The sequence below is a fragment of the Schistocerca piceifrons genome, chromosome 6 (assembly GCF_021461385.2).
Source record: "Schistocerca piceifrons isolate TAMUIC-IGC-003096 chromosome 6, iqSchPice1.1, whole genome shotgun sequence".
Lineage (NCBI taxonomy): Eukaryota > Metazoa > Arthropoda > Insecta > Orthoptera > Acrididae > Schistocerca > Schistocerca piceifrons.
Window position 1 is genome coordinate 362327432 of NC_060143.1, and position 24505 is coordinate 362351936.

Below are 24505 nucleotides of genomic sequence, written 5' to 3' on the forward strand. Positions count from 1 at the left end.
TGCAGGAAACTATTTGGAAAAAACACCGAAAACAACTTGGAATCTGACGGTCGTTACTCCGCCTGTTAACTGAGGATGTTAACGTCCCTGTGGGATGGATGACAAAATAGTTTATGATTTTGAAGGAATCCGGTGCAAGAAAACCATTTTGGAAGAAACACCGAAAACAAATCGGGATCTGATAGTCATTGCTCCGCCCGCTAACTCAGAAAGTTAACATCCCTGGGGAATATACAATTTTACATCCTTAACTTTGTATTTCCCCTATTTTTTCTTTGTTTTTTCCTTGTGTTAAATGCCAATCGAAATATTTCCTTGTAGTACCCCAATATTATTATAAAATTTTGGGTCCCATAGATCTGATATTAGCTCTTCTTGAGCAGTGGCAGACCAGTGCTTCTCTTTAAATTTCTTTTGAAAGTCTCCCCAAGAGGAAAAATTCTCAATATTTAGTGTTCCCCTTCTGAGGCTTCCCGTAGAAGGTACCCGACAGCAAATTCGATCTTCTTGGAATCTTCCCTATTTTTTGGTAAAGCTTGGTTAAATCTTGTTAAGAAATGGGTCAGATGTACATCTCTGTGTGGCTTAAATTTAGGGAATTGTCTAGAAAACCCTGAATTAGCTCATCATTGCAAATCAGTCACTTCTTCAATAGTTAATATGACATTAGGTGAAGTTATCCTTTTTTCTACTTTATCTTGGATAAGCTTAAATTCTCTCCACAGGTCGTCCATACCCTTCCCGGTACCACTACGTTCAGAAGAGGGAATAGGCGATACGTTTCCAGATGTTATTCTCTCGGTAACCTTTCAATCTGTAATTTCTCCAAATTGTTCCTCAAAACTAATTACATTTATAATATATGAGTTAGCTGTTTTCATTTTGAAATTTCGTTCCACATTATCTACCTATGCATTGGCACCTGTAATTTGCGATTGAATGATTGGCATTAATTCATTCTGCTTATCTACACTCTTTCAAAGTATTCACTCCATGCCTTACATCATTATATTTAATATTGCACACGTTTTCAAAAGATCCTAACTTTTCAGTAAGTTTTGATTCTACATTATTACATTTGTTCTCAATGTTAAGTTCTAACCTTTTCGATAAATCTTGAAAAGTGTCATTCTGTTACTGACTAAGGTCAGTAAACATATGAGTTATATGAGTGGTCAAAGAATTTGTCAACTTGTTGTTTAAATCTATTTTTAAATTCTCTACTTTATTACTTATAGCGTCGAACTCAAGTCTTCAAAGTGCCCATCCCTTCGCATAGATTACTAAATTCTTTGCTTTGAGAGTCGACTTTGGTGTTTAATGAACCTAAATTTGTCATTTGAATATTTAGAGTTTCACTCTGAGCGTTTAAAGCTTCACGCTGGGTATTTAATTGGGAACTTAATTTGTTTAACTTAAGACCCTGAGCTTTGATTAAATTTATCAACTCAGCGCAGTCAGGCACTTCTTTGCTAATTTTCATGGTCATAGCTGGGTCTTGAGTTTCCCCAAACTGTTGTATATTTTCCATACTTTTATATGCCTTAGCTCTTGTAAGCATTTAAAACTAACTTTAAATATGATAATTACTCAATAAAAGTTCACTCACAGTATCTTGTACCACTTCGTACTAAAGTAATCAAGTTTTGTTTCATGCTAACCCAGCATAGAATTCACGTTGCGTAGGTGAGCGGATGTGGAGGAAGGTCAGCACTGGTGAACAGCAGCTGGTACTGGCAACATCGGATGTATATTGGTTTCCACGCCTGCGTCCCCGCAATGTGTGTGGAGCTGTATACTCCCCGCACTGGATCTACTTGGTTGAAGTGTTCTATGTGTATTTCTTCTTAGACAAATACGCCAAAATCTTCTTAGCTGTTTTATCGTTGTGAATTTTTCATTTCTTCACTGTTTTTCCATTTATATTTTGCTCCATTGGATACTTGAACATATTCCAATTTCTCAGAGTCATTCCCTTGTCTCATGTTTGGTTGTTTAGGCAACAGGTAACAACTTTTCTCTCATTTTTGACTTAAAATTCATGTTTTCTCAGTCCTTTCACACAGGTCACCGCGTTCTAATGTCTTAAAGTGTGAGTGTGAATCTGGATTATATCAGCTTATTCCCCCAAACCACCTTCCACTTCTTTGTGAGGTGACTTACTTGGAACTTGCAGCCACTCTTCTTTACTGGCTAGCTGGCTGCTGAAAACTCTCTTAACTTCTTCTCCATCGAATAATGCTAGGTACAGGAATTTTTAGACTCATTCTACTTATGAAATAAGTAGACAAACAAACTTAACTTTTCGTCAATTAACGATGTATTTAACTTTCATAAACAATAAGTCTCTTACTTCCCACATAAACATGTAACTTCCTGTAAGTCTTCTGTACAGTCAGGAACAAGTTAAAAGAAAGTTGGCTTAAATACCATAACTTTTCTTAACATGAATCAGAAAATAAGGCATGCCTATAGCAAGCTTACGTCAAGAGTTTTGAAGAGTTCTTTTTCAACTGTCCTTGTTTTAATAACAATAGCCAATGACACAATAAGCACAGAGCTGCATATGAGCCCCATGGTTCTTCCTTACACACTCTATAAAACGTGTATGGATTGACCGACAGGTAATTGTCGGTGACGTTTGTCCAACGTATCTACTTTCTTTCCACGACTGATTTTAAATCTGCACACACAAACATGTGATGTGCAGTTGGTAGGATTCTACCATCCCACACTCATATCCAGGAAATGGTGTGTTCAAGACAGTAGAAGGCTGAGTGGTTCTAGAATTTACACAGATATTCTCGAATCACTACAAGTGATGTACATTTTCGTGCATTCTTGCCAAATCTGCAGTGCTACCAACACACAGGCTGCTCACATTGTAAAGATTTAACATTTTTCAAAGACCAACTCCTTGAACATCTGTGATAATGCACTCTGCCACTGTTGTTTCCAAAGCCTCCTTGCAACAACAGTGCGTGGACCTGTGCACGTAATATTTGTACTTTTGCTGTGAATGAGTTGTAATCAGTGTGCGTGACTATAGCTGAGGCCGTTGTGCTGCTGTTTTGCTCCATGACCATGCCTATCTGGGCAAGTGTGAGAGTTTCCTGTATGTGGTCTGCGAACTCCGCCATGGGGGTCCAGTAGTATGTTAGTTTGTGATGCCACTATTGGCTTTATCTGCGGCAGTAATCTTCTTCTCCACAGTATATCCAGTAAGTTGTCTGGCAAGGTAACGGTGTCCACTTTACTGCACAGATGACTCAGATATTGTGATGGCTTATGATCACCCACAGAACCTTCCTGCAAAGCAGCAACTCTCCATATTATTTCTGTCTTGAGTTTCTTGTAAGAATCTGCTGCTGGGGATGCAGTGATGATGTCTTGCACATCATGCTATTGGCCATAATTTCAGCAAAACAAAAACGTGCTTCCACCTGCGTGAACCATAAGATGGGATTATTGGATCAAGAAGGTGGTCCGATACAGTGCATTCTTCAGAGATTTCCTGAGCCTAATAGAAAAAAAAATGGCTATAGTTCAGTTCCTTCGGCTCGAGGATCACTTTGGGCTCACCACATGTTGGGATAATTGTAATTAAAACTGATCAACATAATAATTCTGATTAATCCAACATCAAAGGATTTAGCTTGGCAGGAAACTCTTTATTCAATGAGAACAGGAAGCTAATTCAATTTTGAACCAGAGCGACAAAACAGAACAAAAACAGTTAAAAAACATGGAACATAAAAAACAAGGAATAAACATTGTGCATGGAGAATGCACAAGCACATTCAAAAAATAAAAAAGTTGTGCCCCTGGCAGCCGAGTACAGAAGTCTTTGACAGCAGTGATACTCTATTACACCCAAAATTCAGCACCTCTGGCGACTAGTTTAGAACTACCTTGACAGCAGTGATTTCGCTGTTACATCATGCAACATTGCACTTTCACACTCTTTTGTGCATTATCACCTAGCAGCTGTCATGTCAGACTCTATTATACTGTGAATTCTATTCAACTCAAGAATTCCTAGAACCTTATCATTATGATACCTGTTTTTTTCTTAGTGTTAAAGAAAATCTTTTAGTTCTTCAATAAGGTAGTTATTTTCTGTGTATGTAATTGATTATTGTATAAATCTTTACACCATTATAAAATTTGAGAAAGCCAGTTGTTTTAAAAATCTGTAAGATGAATAAAGATTCTGATTCCAACAGGATTCAATGTCATTTTTCAGTCAGTAAGTGTTTTAAAAAAAATTGTTTTTGCTATGGTTGGAAACTAAGGGAAAAATCATCACTTATTGGAAAGTGTAGATGTTGAGCAGCAGATAAGGGACTAGAAGAGGTTGATTAGCAGCTGAGCTTTGGAACAAAATGATTCATCTGAGAGCTGTGGACACAGAAATTTCATGTGCACATAACCCCTTAGTCTCCCAGTATTAGGACTCTTCTGGTGAAGGTATTGGTCTTGCTTAGTGGAAACTAATGAAAACTTTGGAAAAGTTATTTATTGGTTTTTATGAATAGATGTGCTCTGAACTTTGAAAAAACACAGTACATCCAATTTTCGGCTGCGTGTAGTACAGTTACTTCAATAATTATAACATATGAACAGAATTCAGTAGCCAGGGTAGAGCATACTAAGTTTTTGGGTGTACGTATAGCTGAGAATCTTAATTGGAAAATTCATATTTTGGATCTCCTAAAGCAACTAGGTTCAACAACTTTTGCAATCAGAATAATTGCAAATTTTGAGGTTATAGAAATTAGTAAGCTAACATACTTTGCATACTTCCACTCTCTGAAGTCATAGGGAATAATATTTTGGGGTAAGGCAACACTTAGGCAAAAAGTATTCACTGCTCAAAAGAAAGTGGTTAGAATAAAATGTGGGGCTCATAGTCACACATGTTAGTAGGCATCTGTTTAAAAGGTTATGAATTCTTTCAATGGCCTCACAGTACATTTACTCAGTAATGAAATTTATTCTCAACAACATGGACCAGTTTTAAAACAATAGTGACATTCATGATTATAATACCAGAAGAAAGAAAGACTTACACTGTCCCTTACTTAACCTATCTTTGGCACAGAAAGAGGCAAAATACACTACTGTAAAACTTTTCGTAAATTACCAGATGTAATAAAATGTCTGACAACAGCTATAATAGTTTCAAAAATAAATTGAAATCATATCTCCTTGACAACAATTCTGTACCATAGATGAATTCTTGAATAGGAATACATAAAGCTATAGATACACTGTAAGAATTTTGTGCCATTCAAGGGAATGGGGTAGATAATTAAAAAGCTTATATATAAAAAACATAAAAACACCTTGATTCATGTGAGCATTTCTTATGCAATTGGCACATTCCACATCATAACAGTTACCGTGAGATTGGTCAATGGAACACATAATGATCTAAGTGACTAACCAGTATGAAATGTATCAATATTGTGAAAAGCAAAGTCATTACTCACCATGTAGCAGAGATGCTGAGTCACAGATAGGTACAACAAAAAGACTGTCACAAACTTTTTGTTGTGCCTGTCTGCGACTCAGCATGTTCACTATATGGTTAGTAGCAACTTTCCTTTTCACAATATTGTAACTAACCAGTATAAAATATACTGTGAAAATACAATCCTGGACATTAAAATTGCAACACTAGGAAGAGTGACAAATAACTAAAAATTACTTCATGTGTGCGTGCTGTATAGTGTGATAATTAAATTCATAGGTAATTTGGTGCTATACAGGGTGCAAAATTTAATGCATAGAGGAGCCATCTCTGCGAGCAACAGTGCCTCTACCCTGCTGCATATGAAGTCAAGCTAAACATAGATAACATCATTTCATGGTACTACACCTCTGTGCCAGTGTGTGGTTGTGTACCCAATTGCACCCCATACCATCACACTAATTGCTAGATCTTTATGATGATGTTGATTGCAAGCCTGGAATGTTCATTCTCTTCCAAACATTGATACATCATCGTGACCTTATACCTTGAATATGTCCATAATGATGTCCCATGGTGACTGTCTTTGGTCCTCCAGATGTCACTGCACTATTTATGTGGATATTATCTTGCTGCAGACAAGCTCCTTTCTTGACACAAGGTATGTGGCCTGACTGTACAATCCTGCATTGATAAGCCAAAAAAATGTGTGTTCCCTCAGATACTAGTCAGGTGGGGCTGCTGGGATTCTGCTTGGCATTGAGTGTGGGCCTTCTGAAACCACCAGTTCCATATTCACATGACAGCTTTGAGATCCCAAGTAATGTGAGCAACAATATCATGCAGTGATAAACTGCAGTCTCAACAGACTGCTATCCTGGCTCTGTCAAATTCTGACACATGTTTGGAGCCATTTATGCTTCTTACATAATGAATAACACAATCTTTTCACAAGTGACCAACATTCAAATGGGTGAGTTCTGAATGAGGAACCCATCGTTGAACATTTTTTCATATACAGAATGTAAACGGCATTACTTCTACCTATTTTGTGTGCTTGTGACAAGATGTTGATCATTTGCTTTCTGATGTGAATTTGACATATTTTGCATGCTATCTTTATGATGTTGCAATTATTTTAATGGTCAGTAGTGTAGTATAGAGGGAAGGAAGAGGAACCAGAGTGGGATCAGCAGAAAGAGCTACAAAAGCACCAGTTGAAGTGTTAGGGGGTTAGTGAAAGTGAAGAATATGTTGAAATGATAATTGTCACTTATTCAATTGAAAAGGGCTGGTGTTGAGGAGAAGAGCCAGATGCACATGCTGTGAATCAGTCATTATAGTAAATTGCATTGCACTGAGCAGGTTGCTTCTCAGCTGAGCTGTAATGTGGCCAAAGTCCTACCTCTACCAACCACATACTGCAAATTTGTAAATGTTGCAATATCAATGCCTCATTGTTGTCACATCTCTGTCTTACCTGCAGCTATTTTGTGCTTCACAGTCGAAAGATGCCAACACTGCTGCTAGCTGTCAGCGACCTTCTTATGCCGTTTCGACTATAATGCCAGTCACTTCCTCTGCTGCTAATAAATCTTTTCTCTGTGAATGTCTGGTTCTGAACTTCAACTAAATCTTGTCCAATTTGATCAACCCTCATGTAAATATATGTATTCAATCCTGAGCTTTCAACGTGATGTTTAATGACTAAAGCATTTTACAAGTGGATGCCATTTTTAACAGAGATAACACAAATAAATTTTATTGCTCAGTCACCATCTTTTACTGCATCAGTTCTGAGTTCTGTTAGGCATTTGCCATATTGTTATTAGTATAATTGGTGCAGGCTAATGTGAGCATCCTGGACTGATACCAGTATGTCAGTGTAGCCTGCAGTAATTACGTGGAACTGCACTTTAAAAATATCTGTAATGTAAAGTGTTAGTTCCTTCTACCCATAGATTCAGTTGCCCAGCAATCACCTACATAACAAAAGCGCGTGTGTGTGTGTGTGTGTGTGTGTGTGTGTGTGTGTGCATTTGTTTATTGTTTTAATTTCTTACTTCCTTTCTTTCCAAACACACCTGCTTCAGCCTAAAATATTCAACAGTCTTTCACGTTCTTACTGCCTCTTCTGTAAATTTCTTTTTTGAATCATCTGAATTGTAAGGACAGTGTCTGTTAGTAACAAGTAGAGTAAAGCAGCTTTGCAATATCTACAGAGACCTTCATTGAAGACTTTTGCATTATTTAAGTTCAGATGTTTTAATTAGGATGCAACTGCTAGTATACGGATTATATCCACAAACACCCATCCAGCTGAATGTTGCTTCTTTATAAAAGTACACATTATTTTACTGATTGCATTTATTTTTTTAACAGACCATATTGGAAGCCATTCTCCCATGCTACCTACAGCACATACAGCTGCCCAGCTACAAGAAAGAAGGAAAAACTGAAAAAGAAATAATCCATCAGTTGGCTGTTGCCATGCGAACTCTTGTAAATAATTGTGAAGCATTGGCAAAGTATGTATATTTCCTTTTGCAGGCATTAAATCACATAATAATATTTACTCTAAAATAAAATGTTTCCCATCTTCTGTTTTTGTTTACAATGATACACTGATTTAACTGTTACAGAAACTACAATGGCCCACAGCGTGCAAGTCCAGAGCATAAAGGGTCCAGCCAGAGAAATTACAGCCGAGGACCATATTCCCCAGGATATGATTTTGAAGATGAATCACAGTCCAAATATTTGAGTGACCATAGCCGCAATAAGATGACATATGAGAGGGATCTTGAAGATTCAGAGGTAATTTTGGATCCAGGAAAGCTAGCTACATGTTGAACTTAATGTATGCTGACTAAAATTTTATGACGAATTTCTCTGATGGTAGAAGACACAGTATGAACGTAAGATAATAAATCAGTTTTGTATTTAGTATGGAAGATTTGTTTTATACCACCAAAACTTTAGTGACTTGTTTCGGCATAGCATCATCATCATCTTCTGGCAGACTTTACAGCTCGAAGTGGTATAAACCACATGCTAATGGTGGCAGTCTGTCTCATATGTATGTGTAGTACCGTAGAAGCAAGTGAGCAGTTTCCATGAGCAATTATGGATACTGCATCACAGACTTCATCAGCAGTGAATTCCTACATAGACAAATACAGGGATTTTTTTGAGTTGTGGACATGTTTTGCACTTCCTCTCATAACTTTGTGGAAACAATCAGATAAAATAAAAAATAAAAAATTATATAGCCTAATTATTGGCATGTATAAATACTGTTTGTTCAAATAAAAGTATACTTCTCCTCTGAAAGGAATATCTTAATCCTATAAAATTATTTATTGATAGGAAAGTCCTTCAAAGCCATTTCAAACCAGCTTTCACTTGAGCTTTTTAATTTCTTTTAACTTTGATATAAAATTTGATTCCCCTGTAATATGGGCTGTTGCCTGCACTTTTTGTATTCTGTCCTTCCAAATGATAACCATAGTTCTTTCTAGTATTGTAAATGTGCACAACACTACAAAGACTACTGTACTGCTTGTATTTCAAAATTAATTGAATGGTTTTATAAACATGTACGGATGTCAGTGTTACTATATTCTTACTTTTGAAAATTCCTTTGCAAGACTCACTATAACTTAGCTCACATATGTCCTTATTGATGTTATTTGAAGAATGAATCCTGTTTACTCATACACACTTGGGAGCAGCACACCCCAATACTTCAGTTCCATATGTAAGGCATGGAAACAGTAAAGCATAGTAGATAATACTCATTTGCTCATAGTCAAGAACCTGCGGCATTGTCCTTTTTGCAGAAAATGGTTTTCCTAATTTTCGGCATAAGAAATCAGTATGATACTCCCAAGAGGGATGCTGATCTAACATTATGCCAAGGAAAGCCTTTATATCATCAAATTTTTTTTCTGTACCGTAGCCAACATTTGTTTTCATGTGACAAATGAAGTGCAGTTTCATAGGTGGTATATGAAAAAGAATGCTGGATCTGTAGCTGCTATAAATCAGATTTATTTATTTGAAAGAGCCAACAAAACACACCATTTTCTTCAGGAGGTGTTGAGGTTTAAGTGCAAAACACAATATTGGGTTTATGACCCCACCCTTCTAGCTCTAGATACGGTTTCTCAATCCATGAAATTAACCATACATTTCCTCATCAACTTTGTCAAGGACACACACAGCAACATCTGCCTCACTCCGACCATTTTGAGGACGTACAGGGCTTTTGAAGTCTACTGTTACACAAGTCCTTTTCTTTTCAGATATCTTGATCAACCTATGATTCATTTGGTGCATTGTTGTGGCCAAGAATAGTACAGAGTTTCTCACCAGTTTCTGCAAAAATTTCACCATTCTTCTTGTGAGTTTTCACACACTTGCTGTTCTGCACTGTGACTTTCTGTGACTGTACTCCACAAACACTGGCATGGAAAACAAAAACACAGTATCAGAACATAACTTCAATATTCACTGATAACAAAACGTGAAAACAATGTTACGAACCCTCATAAATAAAAATAACAGGCTTTTCAAGTCCGACATTCTTTTTGAAACACCCTGTATTTCTGAAGATTTACAATTTTAAGGTCTTAACATCACTAAGAAATCTTATCAGAACCCTATTTTTTCAGGTAGTACTTCACTGTAGGAAATTGCATCCTCTGTATAGCTGATTGCATCCTCTGCAGAAAATGTAGATTTAGTATTAAGATTGTCTGCCAGATCTTGAATATACAAAATCAATAGCGAGTGTATAAATATACACACAGAGCGAGTTGACTCAGTGGTTAGTACATTGGACTTGCATTGGGAGGATGACAGTTCAAACCCACACCTGGCCAATCCTGATTTAGGTTTTTCATGATTTCCCTAAATCGCTTCAGGCAAATACCGGGATGATTCCTTTGAAAGGAGACGCTGACTTCCTCCCCATCCTTCCCCAATACGATGGGACCAGTGACCTTGCTGTTTGGTCATCTCCCTGAAATCAACCAACCAACACAATATATGCAAATAAGTTATTTAAAACTGCAACCAGTCACTTTTTTGAATGATTATGTTTTATTCCATGAACCGGTTTTTGAACCTTTTCAGGTTCATCTTCAGATGGTTTCTGGAAGTTACATCATTATTGAAACCAGTTCATAGAATAAAACATGATCATTCAAAAAAGTTACTGGTTGCAGTTTTATATATTTACATTCAATTAACAGTCACGACTCTAAAATATCTGTAATGGATAAGCATAACAACACAATATACTTTCCTTGCATCTGTCTGAAGTTGCTTCTACTTCTGCAAGTCACTTCTCTTTCTAGATACATATTGCATCCTCCATACCAAGAAATCATCAGTCCAGTTACAAATTTTGTTTGATACCCCTTATCATAAATCTTGTGTTAATAATTGTTGGTTTCAGGATGTCATGTTGAAATCCACAAGTTGGGTTTTGCATAATCAATGTTTGTAGAAACCATGCTGCGTGGCATGGAGGAAGTGATATTGTTCAAGAAACCTCTTTACGTATGAGCTCATAATATGCTCTAGGATTCTACAACTCATGAACGCCAATAAGATAGGATGATAGTTTTGTGGATCACTTCGGCTACCATTCTTGTAGATAGGTGTGACATGGGCACTTTTTTCAATCACTGGGCACAGTCTTTCATTCAAGGTATCTACAGTACATTATAGTGAAAATGAAAGCTAGCATAGCTGCAAATTGTGTGTAGAACTGAGAGGACTCCTACTGAGCACTAGAACCTTGTTCAATGTCAATGATTTTAAATGTCTCTTAATACCATTGGCACTTCTGTCTGTATCACGTATCTTTACAGTGGTGTGAGAATTAATCTTGGGCAGTACTTCTGTATCTTCCTTAGTAAAGGAACATGTGGAAACATAGTTGGTCATTTCTGAATTTGATTTGCTATCCTAATTTCAGTTCCTGTGTCGTCCATGTGTGTCAGGACTCTTAACTAGGGCCACTGACATCTATTATGCTGTAATGGCATTTTTCTTAGAAGTTTCTTTACAGAGACTGTATACTGTGGAAGGTCTCTCTCATCACTAACCATTCAACTAGGTATGTATCTTTCCAGTAAATGGTCGACTATTCTTTTAAACTTAGAACCACAGTGTTTCTACATGCTCTATCCCAGGTGTAAATGTGTGAGTTCCTCTTTGAGATGTGATATGACTGCCTCTTTATCTGCTCACTGTACATGTACACCCTTCTACTTGTTTCAGCTTGTGCTTTAGTAATAGTAATAGCTACAACTGTTTCATGGTCACCAATACTAGTTTCAGTATGGATATCATTTGTTGGCAATATGTCTAATATATTTTCATTATGACTGGACTTCTAAACTAATTATTTTAAGTCGTTTTAAGAAAAGGAATTTAGTAATGTTTCACAGGATAGTTTGTATGACCCACCACTTACAAAACTGTAGTTTTCCCAGTTGATTTTTGGATGACTAAAGTCACCTTCAGTGATGGTAGTATAACTGAGGAACATTCGTGCTAATGAATGGAGATTTTTTCTAGTTTTTGGTTATATCTTGGGGCAAGCCAAGTGGTCCATAGAAAGAACCAGTTACAAGTTTATTCTCATCCTTGATCTCTCGGTGGGTCTGAGTTTCTTGTGAACTGTGACAAATACGCCACTTACATTTCTCATATTTTTTAAATATATACTCAGCTTCTCACCAAAAATCTCACATTTGGCTATTTCAGGTTTTAGCCGGCTCTCTGTATCTAGTATTACATGAGCTCTGTTGCTTTTTAGCATCACCTCAAGCTCAAACTTCAAACATTGCCCAGATGATAAGAATAATTCCTTCCCATGTGCGTCACAATCTGCAGTCAGTTGAACCTCATTCCCTCAAAAGTCTACCTTCATCATGTTGAGTAAGGCCTCCAGGCATACACACAGGGTGCACAGGGTGATCCTTTCCAGCCTCTGGGTGTGATTTCCCTAAATTCTATGATTATTTGCCATATGTTTGAATAGCAGATGATTAACAGACCCAAAAACTTTTGTATTTGCTCCCCATAACACTGACCATCACAGCATACTTCCCAACAGGTGGAATGTGTCTCACTGCCTCAGTTTCAATTTCAGTGGAATGCAACAGCTCAGACTTGTTGGTTTGTGGGATACGTGGAAAACACTGGGTTCACTCTGCTCCCTGCTTCCCCTGTAAATGGCCCACCATCCTACTGCTGTTGTACCCTTTGAAACAGCTTCCAATTACTTAACTGCAGTCAGAGTGATTGCCAGCTAGTTACAACTAACTCTTTCTGTGCCCAAGAACAGCATTCATAATGAGTCTGCATTCTAACTGGTACAATGTTTATCTGAATGCTAAACAAGTAACTTATAATGTCCTCAGTGATAGTGTTTTAATTTCAGTATATATTGGACTATTGGAATTGCAGCTACCATCTAAAATCTGAAGCTATAACACCCAAGAAATGAAAGAAATCTATGATTTCCTGAAACTAACTTTGTGTCCTGAACTTTTGTTGAGGTTTTGCTCATTAACAGACTTATAGAACAGTGCTGAATATAGTGCTAATATATGACAAATGTTGATAATATGCACTGAATGCTGTTGACATGGAAAACTAAATGGAACACAGGATTTCAGCTATAATATGTGTAAAACTTAACATTGTAATTCTGCTGCTGAATTCGTAAGAGCTAAGTTTATGCTACGATCCTAAAGTTTCAAAACACTAACTTAGAAGAAACAGATCAAAGATTGGAAAAATGTGGAATATTGTACTAATCACATAAGTAATTACACTGCAATAATTTTTTGAAAAGATGTTACTCCCAAAGGTTACAGTATAAACAACTGTAATTCACAATTTACTATGAAGTACATTATGCATAACCCTCCCAAGTATCCAAAAATGTTCAAAAAATATACTTATCAAGTAAATGCATAATGAAGTTACAAAATTCCTATTTCAAATTGGTGATACCATTGTCATAAATTTCTAAGAAGCACAAATTAGTTTAGAGTTGACAATATGGTATGAATTTTGTGCTATACTCCAAATTTTTGGAAAACCTACTGTACCCGTAAAACTGCCATGTCTGTCTGTTTCTCTGTTTGATCGTTCTAATCTCCAAAACTACTACACAAATTTTCATGGGGTTTTCACTGGTAGTTTAAGCATACCTTGGGGCAACATATAGTCTTTATTTCATCAAAATCAGATCATGGAAAAAATAGATATCAAGAATTAAAGTTTCATCTAAACGGTCATGTCTGTCTGTTTGAACATGCAAAATCCCAGAACTGGTACACCAATTTTTATGGGTGTTTCATGGGTAACTTGAATGTAATTTGGGACAAAATACAGGCTTTATTTCATCAAAATCAGAACATGGAAAAAAAAGATATTGTGATTTAAAATTTTATCTGAAATGGTCTGCTCAGCTTAATATCTTGGATTCAAAGTCATCATTGTGTAGTACACTATAGAGCCAATAGATGGCATTATTAGTTTGATAATACACCAAGAAATCAATAGATGTTCTTGTTAGTGGTTTTCAGCTCAGTGAGAGCTGTGGTTTTGGTAGTTTATGCCAATGACAAAATTAAGTGCTGCAGTTTTTATGAGTAGAGACTAACAGTGAATTTCCTTGAGTGTGATTTTGCTTTGTGTATTAAAAACTTAATGACATTGCCTTGCTAGGAAAAATGTTTGCTTTGTGATTTGAGTGCCTACTCATTACATTTTTATTTAGCTTTATTTATGAATAAAATGTCTAGAAAATAGTTGACTCTTTCTGAATACACCAGTACAGCTAAAATACTGAGAACTATGTGGTCTCAGGAATCCAGTGAAGATTGTGAGGTGAGACTTGCTGTGGCTCAAGAACATTGGCTTTAACTCACTCTTTGGAAAACCCTTCTGAAAGCAAGATGCAATGTAACTCTGATCAGGAGTGTCATTCATTATCTCCCTCCTCAAAATCTTTCACGCACAGAGGATTAAAGTTACTTCTCTCCAATGTAACACAACAGAAGTAGATATTTTGGTGGGAAGTGGCACAGGCAAGCGAGTTTTTATACCCCAAATTCCACTCATTCATAATTACTTTCCATTTTGCCTTAAACATATACAATTCCCTGTGAGTTTATGTTATGTCAGGATCATACAGAAAGCACAAGGCCAGACACTGCATTTAGTGGGCATGGGCCATAGTGTCAGTTGGCTTTTGCACAGCCAACTCTGTGTGGTGCTCTCCCATGTTAGTGAAGCAAACAAGTCCTTCATTCATGTCCACAATCATATTAGTTCAGACATTGTATACAATGAAGCTTTATAAGGCAAAAATAAATTCTGCATGTATGAAGTCTTGGGCACAGCTATAAATAAATTCCTGGGCAACACCAAGTCTTTCATCTAGTACATAATGTATCATGGTACACACAGTCCTTGATGCAGTTGAAGAAAGTTTATAGGAAAATAGCATGAACAGTAAAATATTAGAATCTAGAATTTCAGATCAGCTATACTTGACACATGCAATCATACACAAAGGGAAATTTGGAAGTTAGCTTAAATATGTAACTAAATGTGCGAAATGCATGGACTTTTCACTTAGCTTTAATTTGTCACATCTCCTACGCTAACATTCCAAAGATGAACTTAGTGGCATCCCTTTATCACACCCAAAATAATGTAAATTATAGGCCTCCCACAAAGCATGTCTTCTCCATTGTCACTGAGGGTACAGTAAAGAGTGTTGTCACTGTATCATATAACGTGAATTTCAAGTATTAATTATGAACTAAAATGATTGCATTTCAACTTGGACCCATTGACGATTGATATTAAACTTTAATTATCACTCTAAAACTAATGATTTTTTGGTATAATCTATTGCCTCATTTGGTGAGCAATATATATACACCCCCCCCCCCACCCCCACCCTCCCACCAACTCACCCACCCACCCACCCACACCCACACACACACACACACACACACACACACACACACGGTCCAGTTTTTGTAAAAGTATTTCTAAATACTCTGTAGATGGGACCAAAGTTCGATAGGCATTTTGAAATTTATTTCTTTATTTTCATTTTTGAGTAATAGTAGTCAGTCACACCTACCAACTTTTTAGTTTCATTGCTGTCTATGAGGATTAATCCCAGTTGTTCTGTTCTTCTGTTTTAAATTCTTAATTTTCTGTGTCACCAAACAATAATGGTATATGAATGAAATTATCATTTGTGAATAATTTCTAGTTGCATATCTCAATTTGTGGATTTTTTTTTTTTTTTTTTTTTTTTACCCAGATACTTGCTGGATTTAATAAAATATTTTTTTTTTCAAAAAGTGACATCAGTTACCATATTATTATTGTAAAAATCAAACAATGGAAAATCCAGGATGGAATGTAACTAAATATGAGAAGGAAAATGGCTATTCACCATATAGTGGAGATGCTGAGTTGCAGATGGGTACAACAAAAAGACTCACACAATTAAAGCATTCGGCCATTAAGGCCTTCGTAAACAATACACACACACACACACTCAAGCAAATGCAACTCATACACACGACTGCAGTCTCAAGCAACTGAAACCACACTGCTGTTTGTGAGAGTCTTTTTGTTGTGCCTATCTGCAATTCAGCATCTCCGCTATATGGTGACTAGCAACTTTCCTTCTCATATATTGTTCATATTATAAAAAGATGGGCTTAATAGAGCTGTGCCTTTTATAAGTCTACCTGCAAAAATATTGAGTGAACAACTATCAATGTTTTGGGATATACCCAATTTTATGGATCATAAGATGCATTTTTCCCTTCAAAAAACTTATCTCCAAAATTCAGGTGCATCTTACACTCAAAATTGATTTAAAATTCATGCCTGTCTTAAAAATGGCCATATTTTGATGCCATGGGAAATCTATCTCTATCTGGCAACACTGGATTCAGCTGTCAGCAGCAGTGCACTGATGTGATGACCAAGAGTTGCAGGAATTCATGAGCTTGCTAACACTGTCTCCCTCCCACCTCCCATCACAAACCAGAACACTGCCTAGCTTGTGATGTGTCATTGCAGTCAACAACGCCAGTGAACTTGAACTGAAAGTGATTTGTGTTATCAGTAATAGTACTGTCATTTTCCCACATAGCCACCACCATTTGTTATGCAATTTTGACAATTATGAATCAGAGCCTGCATGCTGCACTTGTAAAAATTGGAACCAGCTGAGGTTAACCACTTTCTTACAGCTCTGACAACAGCATCTGAATCTATGTTTGCCACATAGTCCATCTCTCAGAGGCTCAAAGAGATGGAAGTCTGAAGGTGCTAAAATGGGGACTGTATTGTGGATGTGGTAAGAAAATGCAGCCAAATTTTGTAATGAGTGGCATGGTCACAAAACTGATGTGGGGACTGGCATTATCAAGTTGGTCTTCTTTTGTCACCTTACCATGGAAATTTGGGCTTTCAGCTTAGTCAGTGTCATCTTGTAGCATGCTGAATTGACAGTTTCTCCAAGCTCCAGGACTTCCAAAAGAACCACATCGCAGCTATCCCAAAAGATTGTGCACATCACTTTGCCTGCAGATGGCTGTCTCTTGAATTCCTTCTTTGATGGAGAATTCACACGTCACCATTCCATAGACTGCCTTCTAGATTCCAGCTCGTAGTGGTGACACCTTGTGTCATCTCCAGTGATGATGGTATTCAGAAAATTGTCATCTTCAGCTTCATATTGGTCCAGCACGTCCTGACAAATTTCCATTTGACGTGTTTTTTGTTCTTCTGTAAGCATCTGTGATACCTGTGATATCCATCTCATTTAACTTTGCGATAACCAAAATGTTCCAGCATTGTTTCCAAGGCATTACAGTTGACATTCAGCTTTGCACACAATTCTCTGGTTGTTATCTGACAATCAGCATGGATGAGTTGATCAAGATGGTCTTCATTGCGAGGTATGACAGATGTGCAGGGTCGACAGGGCTGTGGCTTGTCATGCACACCGTTTTCACCACCTTGAGTATGCTGTACCATTGCCTCACATTGCCCACGTACATTATATTGTCTACATACACCTTTAGTGGACGTCAATGGATTTAAATCGGCGCAATGTCTTCAATAATGAGGAATTCAATCTCGCATCACTGTTTTATACACACGTCCATATCAGACTACGTTTTGGAACACTTCTCTGCAGGCACAAACTGCAAATGAAAGATGAAGGTTCAAGCATTAGCACTACACCAACAACATCTGGTGCAGACATCCAAAGCCACCACAAATAAGTAGGAGGCATTACTTTCAGGAAGACCCTCATATCTTTTCCTTACATTGTTGATATTCCAGCCTGGAGTTTCCATTGTTTGCATATTAAATTATTTCATATCTGATAAATGTTTTATTAAATGTTCATTTCATTTGAGGCCCATACTATTTGTACTAAGCAGATTCAGAAGGATGTAGGTTGCAGTAGGTACTGGGAGATGAAGAAGCTTGCACAGGATAGAGTGGCATGGAGAGTTGCATCAAACCAGTCTCAGGACTGAAGACCACAACATCAACATCATGCTCTGTACCCTATTTTCCAGGTACGGTCAGAATCATTCATTTGCTACTTTCTTATTATGAATGATTCTAGGTTCTTCAGTAGAATTTTATTTTCAAGAATATCAGACAAGTTAAATATTTTTATTTATGTGCCTATTGCCCAATTTTCATTGTACTATGCAAAAAGTACCACTTTGTAAACTCCATTCTGGCTGAATCTGTACTTCTGCTACTTTGTAAACCAAACTGCTGTCTCTTGCTATTTAGCATAAAAATTCAGTTTATAATTGTCATATACTTTCTCAGTGAAAAATATTTCAACATGCTGACCATTTACATGCTTGTCTTTTACGTTAATCTTAAGCTTTGATTAACTTCATTTTTAAATTTACATACAGTGATTCATATTTATCTAAGTTCAGTCTCTCTCTCTCTCTCTCTCTCTCTCTCTCTCTCTCTCTCTCTCTCTCTCTCACACACACACACACACACACACACACACACACACACACTTGTTATAACTCATTTAGAAATCCTTTCATAGAGTAGAAGAGATACCATGCAGGTATGACTTCAGTCTGTATTTAAAGTACTTTATTATCTGTTAGATTCTTGATATCACTGGGTAAGTGGTCACAACTTTATTGCTCTTTATGTCACTGCTTTCTGTGCCACACTGAGGCAGTAAGTGTATGTCATTCCTCCTTTTAATGTTGTATTTATGGTGACTGGTTCTTAACAATAAATTTCATTAGGAAGTAAATGTGAGACTCTTCCCATTATGCCCAACTGTTTCAAGACAGTCTCCAAGATATTCTAGCATCAACGCAACATATTACCTTTCTTTCATGATTCTGTCCACAAACCCTTTTATGTACAAGAAGACATCAGCGAATGAGTATAGCAGATAAAAGTTAATATGTTGGCATTTTCTCCTTCAAAATCTTCTGTTGTCCATAATGTAAAATTTACAGAGATTAGATGTTTAAAAAGATCTGTTTCATATGGCTTCCAGTTCAGTTTCATATCAACATAAACACACAAGAATTTGGAATAGTCCATCTTATTTTTTGATTTCCCCTCATGCACAATTGTAATGGAGTGTGGTCAGGCCTTGTGGAATACAGAACTGCAGGTCTGGTATTTTATCTAAGTGCAGTGACACATACTCAGGAAAGTTACTTGAATTGAAAGACTCATTTGTTGCTCTCTTCATTCCAAAGACTGGTTTGATTCAACTCTCCATGCCAATGTATCTTGTGCAGTCCTCTCCACCTGTGTATAATTACTGCAACCTACATCCACTTGAACAACATTTCTCTAGCCAAACCTTGGTCTGCCTCCAGGACCTGAATACCTTCTCCCCCATTTGCTTCACCTGGTTGTCCTCAACCCAACAAGCCACCCTCCCCAATGTTGATGTCCACCTCAAAGATGGCTACATCATTACCTCCATCCATATCAAACCTACCAACCATGACACTGACAGTTGCCACCGATTCCAAACAAATTTCCTTTCATGGAGCCTAGCCACCTATGGCCATAACATCTGTAGAGATGAGCAGTCCCTCTCGAAATATACCAAGTGCCTGACTGTGGCTTTCAAAGACCTAATTACCCTCTCAACCATGTACAAAAACAGATTTTCTGTGACTTATCTCTACAATCACCAATCACCTCCCAAAGTCCCACTGCTCAGTCACAGAGGAGCATTGCCCTCATGTCTTAGTACCACCCAGGACTAAAGCAACTAAATGACATTCTTCTCTAGGGTTTCAACTACATTTCATTGTGACCTGTCTCCCCTAGGGTTTCAACTAACACTCATTGTGCCCTGAAATAAGGAATGTCCTACCCACTATCCTGCCACCCAACGAACCTACAGAGTGCGTTCCATAAGTAATGCGACCAATTTTTTTCTGACGCAATGGAACACCACAGGATGCTGTAACCAGCTGAGCTAAGTGGAGGGTGGTGTTAGCTTCAAAATGCTCTTTGTCTTATTCAGCTGCGAGCTGCTGGAGAGTCAGGACGTGTGTTCCCATCAACCTTGTTTTGAGTTTATGTAACACGGCACAATGGATCATTCTCCACCACCAAAACATTTCCATTACTTCAGCATGCCTTTGGGACTGATTGCTTGTCCAAATCACAAGTTTTCTGATGGCACAAGTTGTTCATGGAGGGCCGAGAGGAGATCACCGGCGAACCTCGCAGTGGACGGCCATCATACGCATGTGTTGACGAAAATGTGACGTGTGTATGCCATTGTTTGAACTCTGACAAACAGCTGAGCCTTCAATTGATAGCACAAACTCTAAACATGTCAAATACAACTGTTTTCCACATTGTGACCAAAGATTTGAACATGAGAGAGATGTGTGCCAAACTCGTACCAAAAGAGTTGACCGACGAACACAAGCACATGCGAGTGCTTCGGTGCCGAGAAATGTTGGAAATGTGTGAAAATGATCCCCCATTTTTAAACTCAGTTATCAGTGGTGATGGGTCATGGATTTTTGAGTAAGACCCTGTGACAAAAAGGTAGAGTTCAGAGTGGCACACCCCATCGTCGCCCCGTCCCAAGAAGGCACACATGAGCAAGTCCATGCTCATTGTCTTCTTTGATGTCAGAGGCATTGTCCACCACTAATTTGTACCTACCAGGACTACAGTGAACTCAGCTTTCTACTTGGAAGTGCTCAAAAGACTGAAAAGTAGGGTCTCGCACTGCCGAAGCGACATCAAGGACATGTGGAAAGTTCACCACGACAACTCGCCGAGCCATAGCGCCTGCATTGTGAATGACTTCCTGGCCAGGACCAAGACCCCATTGGTTCCCCAGCTTCCCTACAGTCCTGTCTAGCTCCTGCTGACTTTTTTTTGTTTCCTCTATTAAAAGGTGTCATGAAAGAAAAACATTCAGACACGATTGAAAGCATCCAGGCACATGTTACATCAGCTTTAAATGACATTCCAGAAAAGGCATTCCAGGATGCCTTCCAGGCATGGAAACACCGCCTCCAGAAGTGTATTGACTAGAGTGTAGTTTCATCTCTCTGAGACTGCAGATGTGTGTGCTAGTTGCGCATGCATGTGTGTGTGTGTGTGTGTGTGTGTGTGTGTGTGTGTGTGTGTGTGTGTGTGTGTCTACTGCTGACAAAGGCCTTAATGGCTGAAAGCTATGTTTGTGTGAATCCTTTTATTGTGCCTATCGCGGCTCAGCATCTCCGCTATATGGTGAGTAGCAACTTTCCTTCTCTCATATTGTTAAGCTTAGTGATTCTCACTCAAACTGTCAAATGAAACCGAGAATACAGCTTGTTGATGACATGTACATTAAATTCTACTAGCTTATCTGTTTTCCAATCCACTGTTGTGACACAACATTCAAAGATCTCGTCTGCGCAGATTCACCAACCTTAGACAGTAGGATTTAATTCATTTCGGTTTATTTATTCAGTACTTCATTCCCTTTCGTTGTTATGTAATAGTATTCTATTAGCTTGTATTGATATAGACATATGTGCTGAATGTTCATGATTTCCAAATGATGTCATGATAAGTTAACAAATCTTCTGACTTTCCACTTACGCTTTCATTCTCCTGTTTTGATGTTCACAGTATCACAATTTGCCGGCATTGTACTGCATCTGACTTTGCATGACAGTGAAACATTGAGTGTTTCAAGAAGGGATCTTGGGTTGACCACAGGTTTCACAATGATGGTACAAATTCTTATAAAAAGAAAAACTTTAAACTTTGAGGTGAGCTGCATGCCAGTTGTGCAAATATCTGTTGAGGCAAAGCAGAGACCCTCCCCCCTCCCCCCACTCAACTCCCTCTGACCATTTTATGTCACGATTATCCAGTTACAAATGTTGCTGTCTTGACTGACCTCTCTTTCCCTAATTACTTGTGGGGTTAAGTTGATGCCTTCAAACTACTACCTTAATGTTGAATACGAACATCTATCTCATCAGCAGAGTTGAGAGGGTAGCCCTCCTGAAAATTCCCTTGTTAAAATTATGACTTGTCTTTGAACCAAGACACAGTTGTGACAAATGTATTCATCATCATAAAAGACAAGAAGAGACCTTTGAGAAGTTTAAAGTGAGAGACTTGAGGAAATTACAAGTGGTTTTAAAGCTGTTATGAGACATTTGAATGTAGCATTGTTAGTTGAAACTCCCTAATTCAGGCTAGTTGTTAAACAACTTTGAAGTCAAAGATATTGGGCTCTTATTCCATTCTACATGATTTATATATAATTCTTAATTTTAGCAATGTGATTGTCTCATCCAAGGGCATAGTGAATCAAAATCCCGACCTATTACAGAAATAATGAGAATACATTGGTGGTAAATTTATGAACAGTATCAATTGTAACAGAAATTCCCCATTAGCACAGAAACTGTTAAGAGTTCCATACAAGAGGAACCCAGTTATTAGTGCAACGCATGACGAAAGTATCCTGATCAGCCCAGGAAATATAGCCTAGACAGTGACAAAGTGTTTCACAGAAGTGACCACCACTATCAACCAGATCAAAACTTTCATTACCACAAAGCTATTGTCAACATGGGAAACTGGAAATACAAAATAACTTTGTATCTGCCCCCTACCTGTGGAGTGAAAATGAGCTTTATCTGTGGCCCATTACTGAGTATGTGAACACACAACTAGAGTAGGTATGTATTTTCCCAAGTTGGCATCATAGTCACATCCTCACAATCTTGTGGGAAAATCCATTAAGTAAATAGTGAACTGTAATTTTGTCTGGGTTCTTCAGTTGAGACAGCTCCTTAGTAACTTCCTGTCTATTATCATCAGATATCAGTCCACTGTTCATCGCTGGGTCTTGCTGGACGTGATGAGAGAACAGGCTTTCCTATACAAGCAACATCTCATAGATGTTTTTCTCAACCAGGTTTTTGGGAGCATATCACCAAAAGTTTGTTTCATCAGTAAAGCTACTGAGGACATCTAAAAACATTAGGTTTCTCTTTGAAGTGAAGCATTCTTCAATTACCCTGTTAGAAGAAAGGATACTTTCATCTACAATGAAGTTTTCCACACTTCTTCATATGAAGAAAAATATAATTACTTCCTTTCAGGTTCTCCGAAATGAATTCCGACGCCCTCGTGATACTTTGCTGTCAATGGTTGCTGAATTTCTCACCAAAAGCTCTGCTCGACTTGCAGAACTAAACAAGAAGTCTAGCCAGGATGGCAAAACAGTGGAACTTCTTGACATAAAGTCTCATGTTGTGAGTATGCAATTTTTTTCACATCTTTCCTATTTATAAAGATCTTTACAATGTCACATAACAGAGTGTAATAAATGTGTGTCATGTAATAGCAATGGTAGCTAGTTAACACATAGTGTTCACTTTGAATAACATCTGTTTTTATGAACCATACAAGGAGATGGACTCACATTGTGGAGGACATTGGACTCATGTTATGGAGAACAGTGGTTCAAATCCCTATCCAGGTTTCCAGGTTTAGGTTTAGTAGTTTCCCTAAGTTGCTTAAGGCAAGCCAGGACACAGCTAAATTCACTTCCTATTGTAACAAACGAAGTTGGGATATTTTTACTTCCCCTTTTGTTTTGCCATCTGCCTCCTTAAAATTCATTTTTTTCATTTTTGAACTAATTACCATTAACATACATGAGTATAATCTGCATTTTCATAAAAGAGAAAGGTTGGCCCTTAGTTTTAAAGAATATAACACCAGAACTAATTTTGTGCTTAGTTTTATGTATGTAATTGATTTTCTAATTTATTTCAACTATTCCTAGTTAGTACCTTTTGGTAGAGGGTGAAATCAGTAATTGTTTCGTAACGTAAATTCTATTGTTGACTTATAAACAAATATAAATTTTGTACCAATTATAAAGATTTGGGGAACAACTAATAGTAACTTTAAAGGATCTATTTGGCTCTATTTGAAAACATGATAGCAAAGCTAGACCTTAATTAACTCCAAAGTAATTTTCAGTTTCGTCAAAGTATTGTTTGCGTAACTATATATGTCAATTTCATCATTTAAACAAATAATTCAGCTTAACCCTTGAAGTAGAAGAAACTTAAAAAGAACCAATTTTTTTATGTATTCAGTTAATTTACTGAGTTAAGTTTTAATTGTAATTTCTACAAATTTAACTTCAAACAGTGTAGTTTCAGTACTTATTATGGTGAGGATATATAAGGGCCTGATTTTTGGTCCTGAGACAGTCAGTCCACAGCCAAGTTTCAGATGAGGAAGCTATATTGGTTAGATCAGCAACAATGGATCCATTTAACTGTGAAATAAGTGTTACAGCAATAGGCCATGTGTTAAAACAATGACAGTGTCTGATCCATATGTACCTTATTATTCCACACGAACAGTGAA

General features: G+C 37.5%; 1 protein-coding gene across 1 annotated transcript in view; it reads left to right on the forward strand.

The window, feature by feature from the left end:
* The window catches only part of LOC124803322 (protein unc-80 homolog), a 995149-nt gene that overhangs the window by 764277 nt on the left and 206367 nt on the right, over positions 1-24505 (forward strand). Inside the window, exons 49-51 of the mRNA XM_047264506.1 lie at positions 7859-8004; positions 8119-8293; positions 23221-23373. Coding sequence (XP_047120462.1) covers positions 7859-8004; positions 8119-8293; positions 23221-23373 — 474 coding nt within the window. The remainder of the gene's footprint in view (positions 1-7858; positions 8005-8118; positions 8294-23220; positions 23374-24505) is intronic.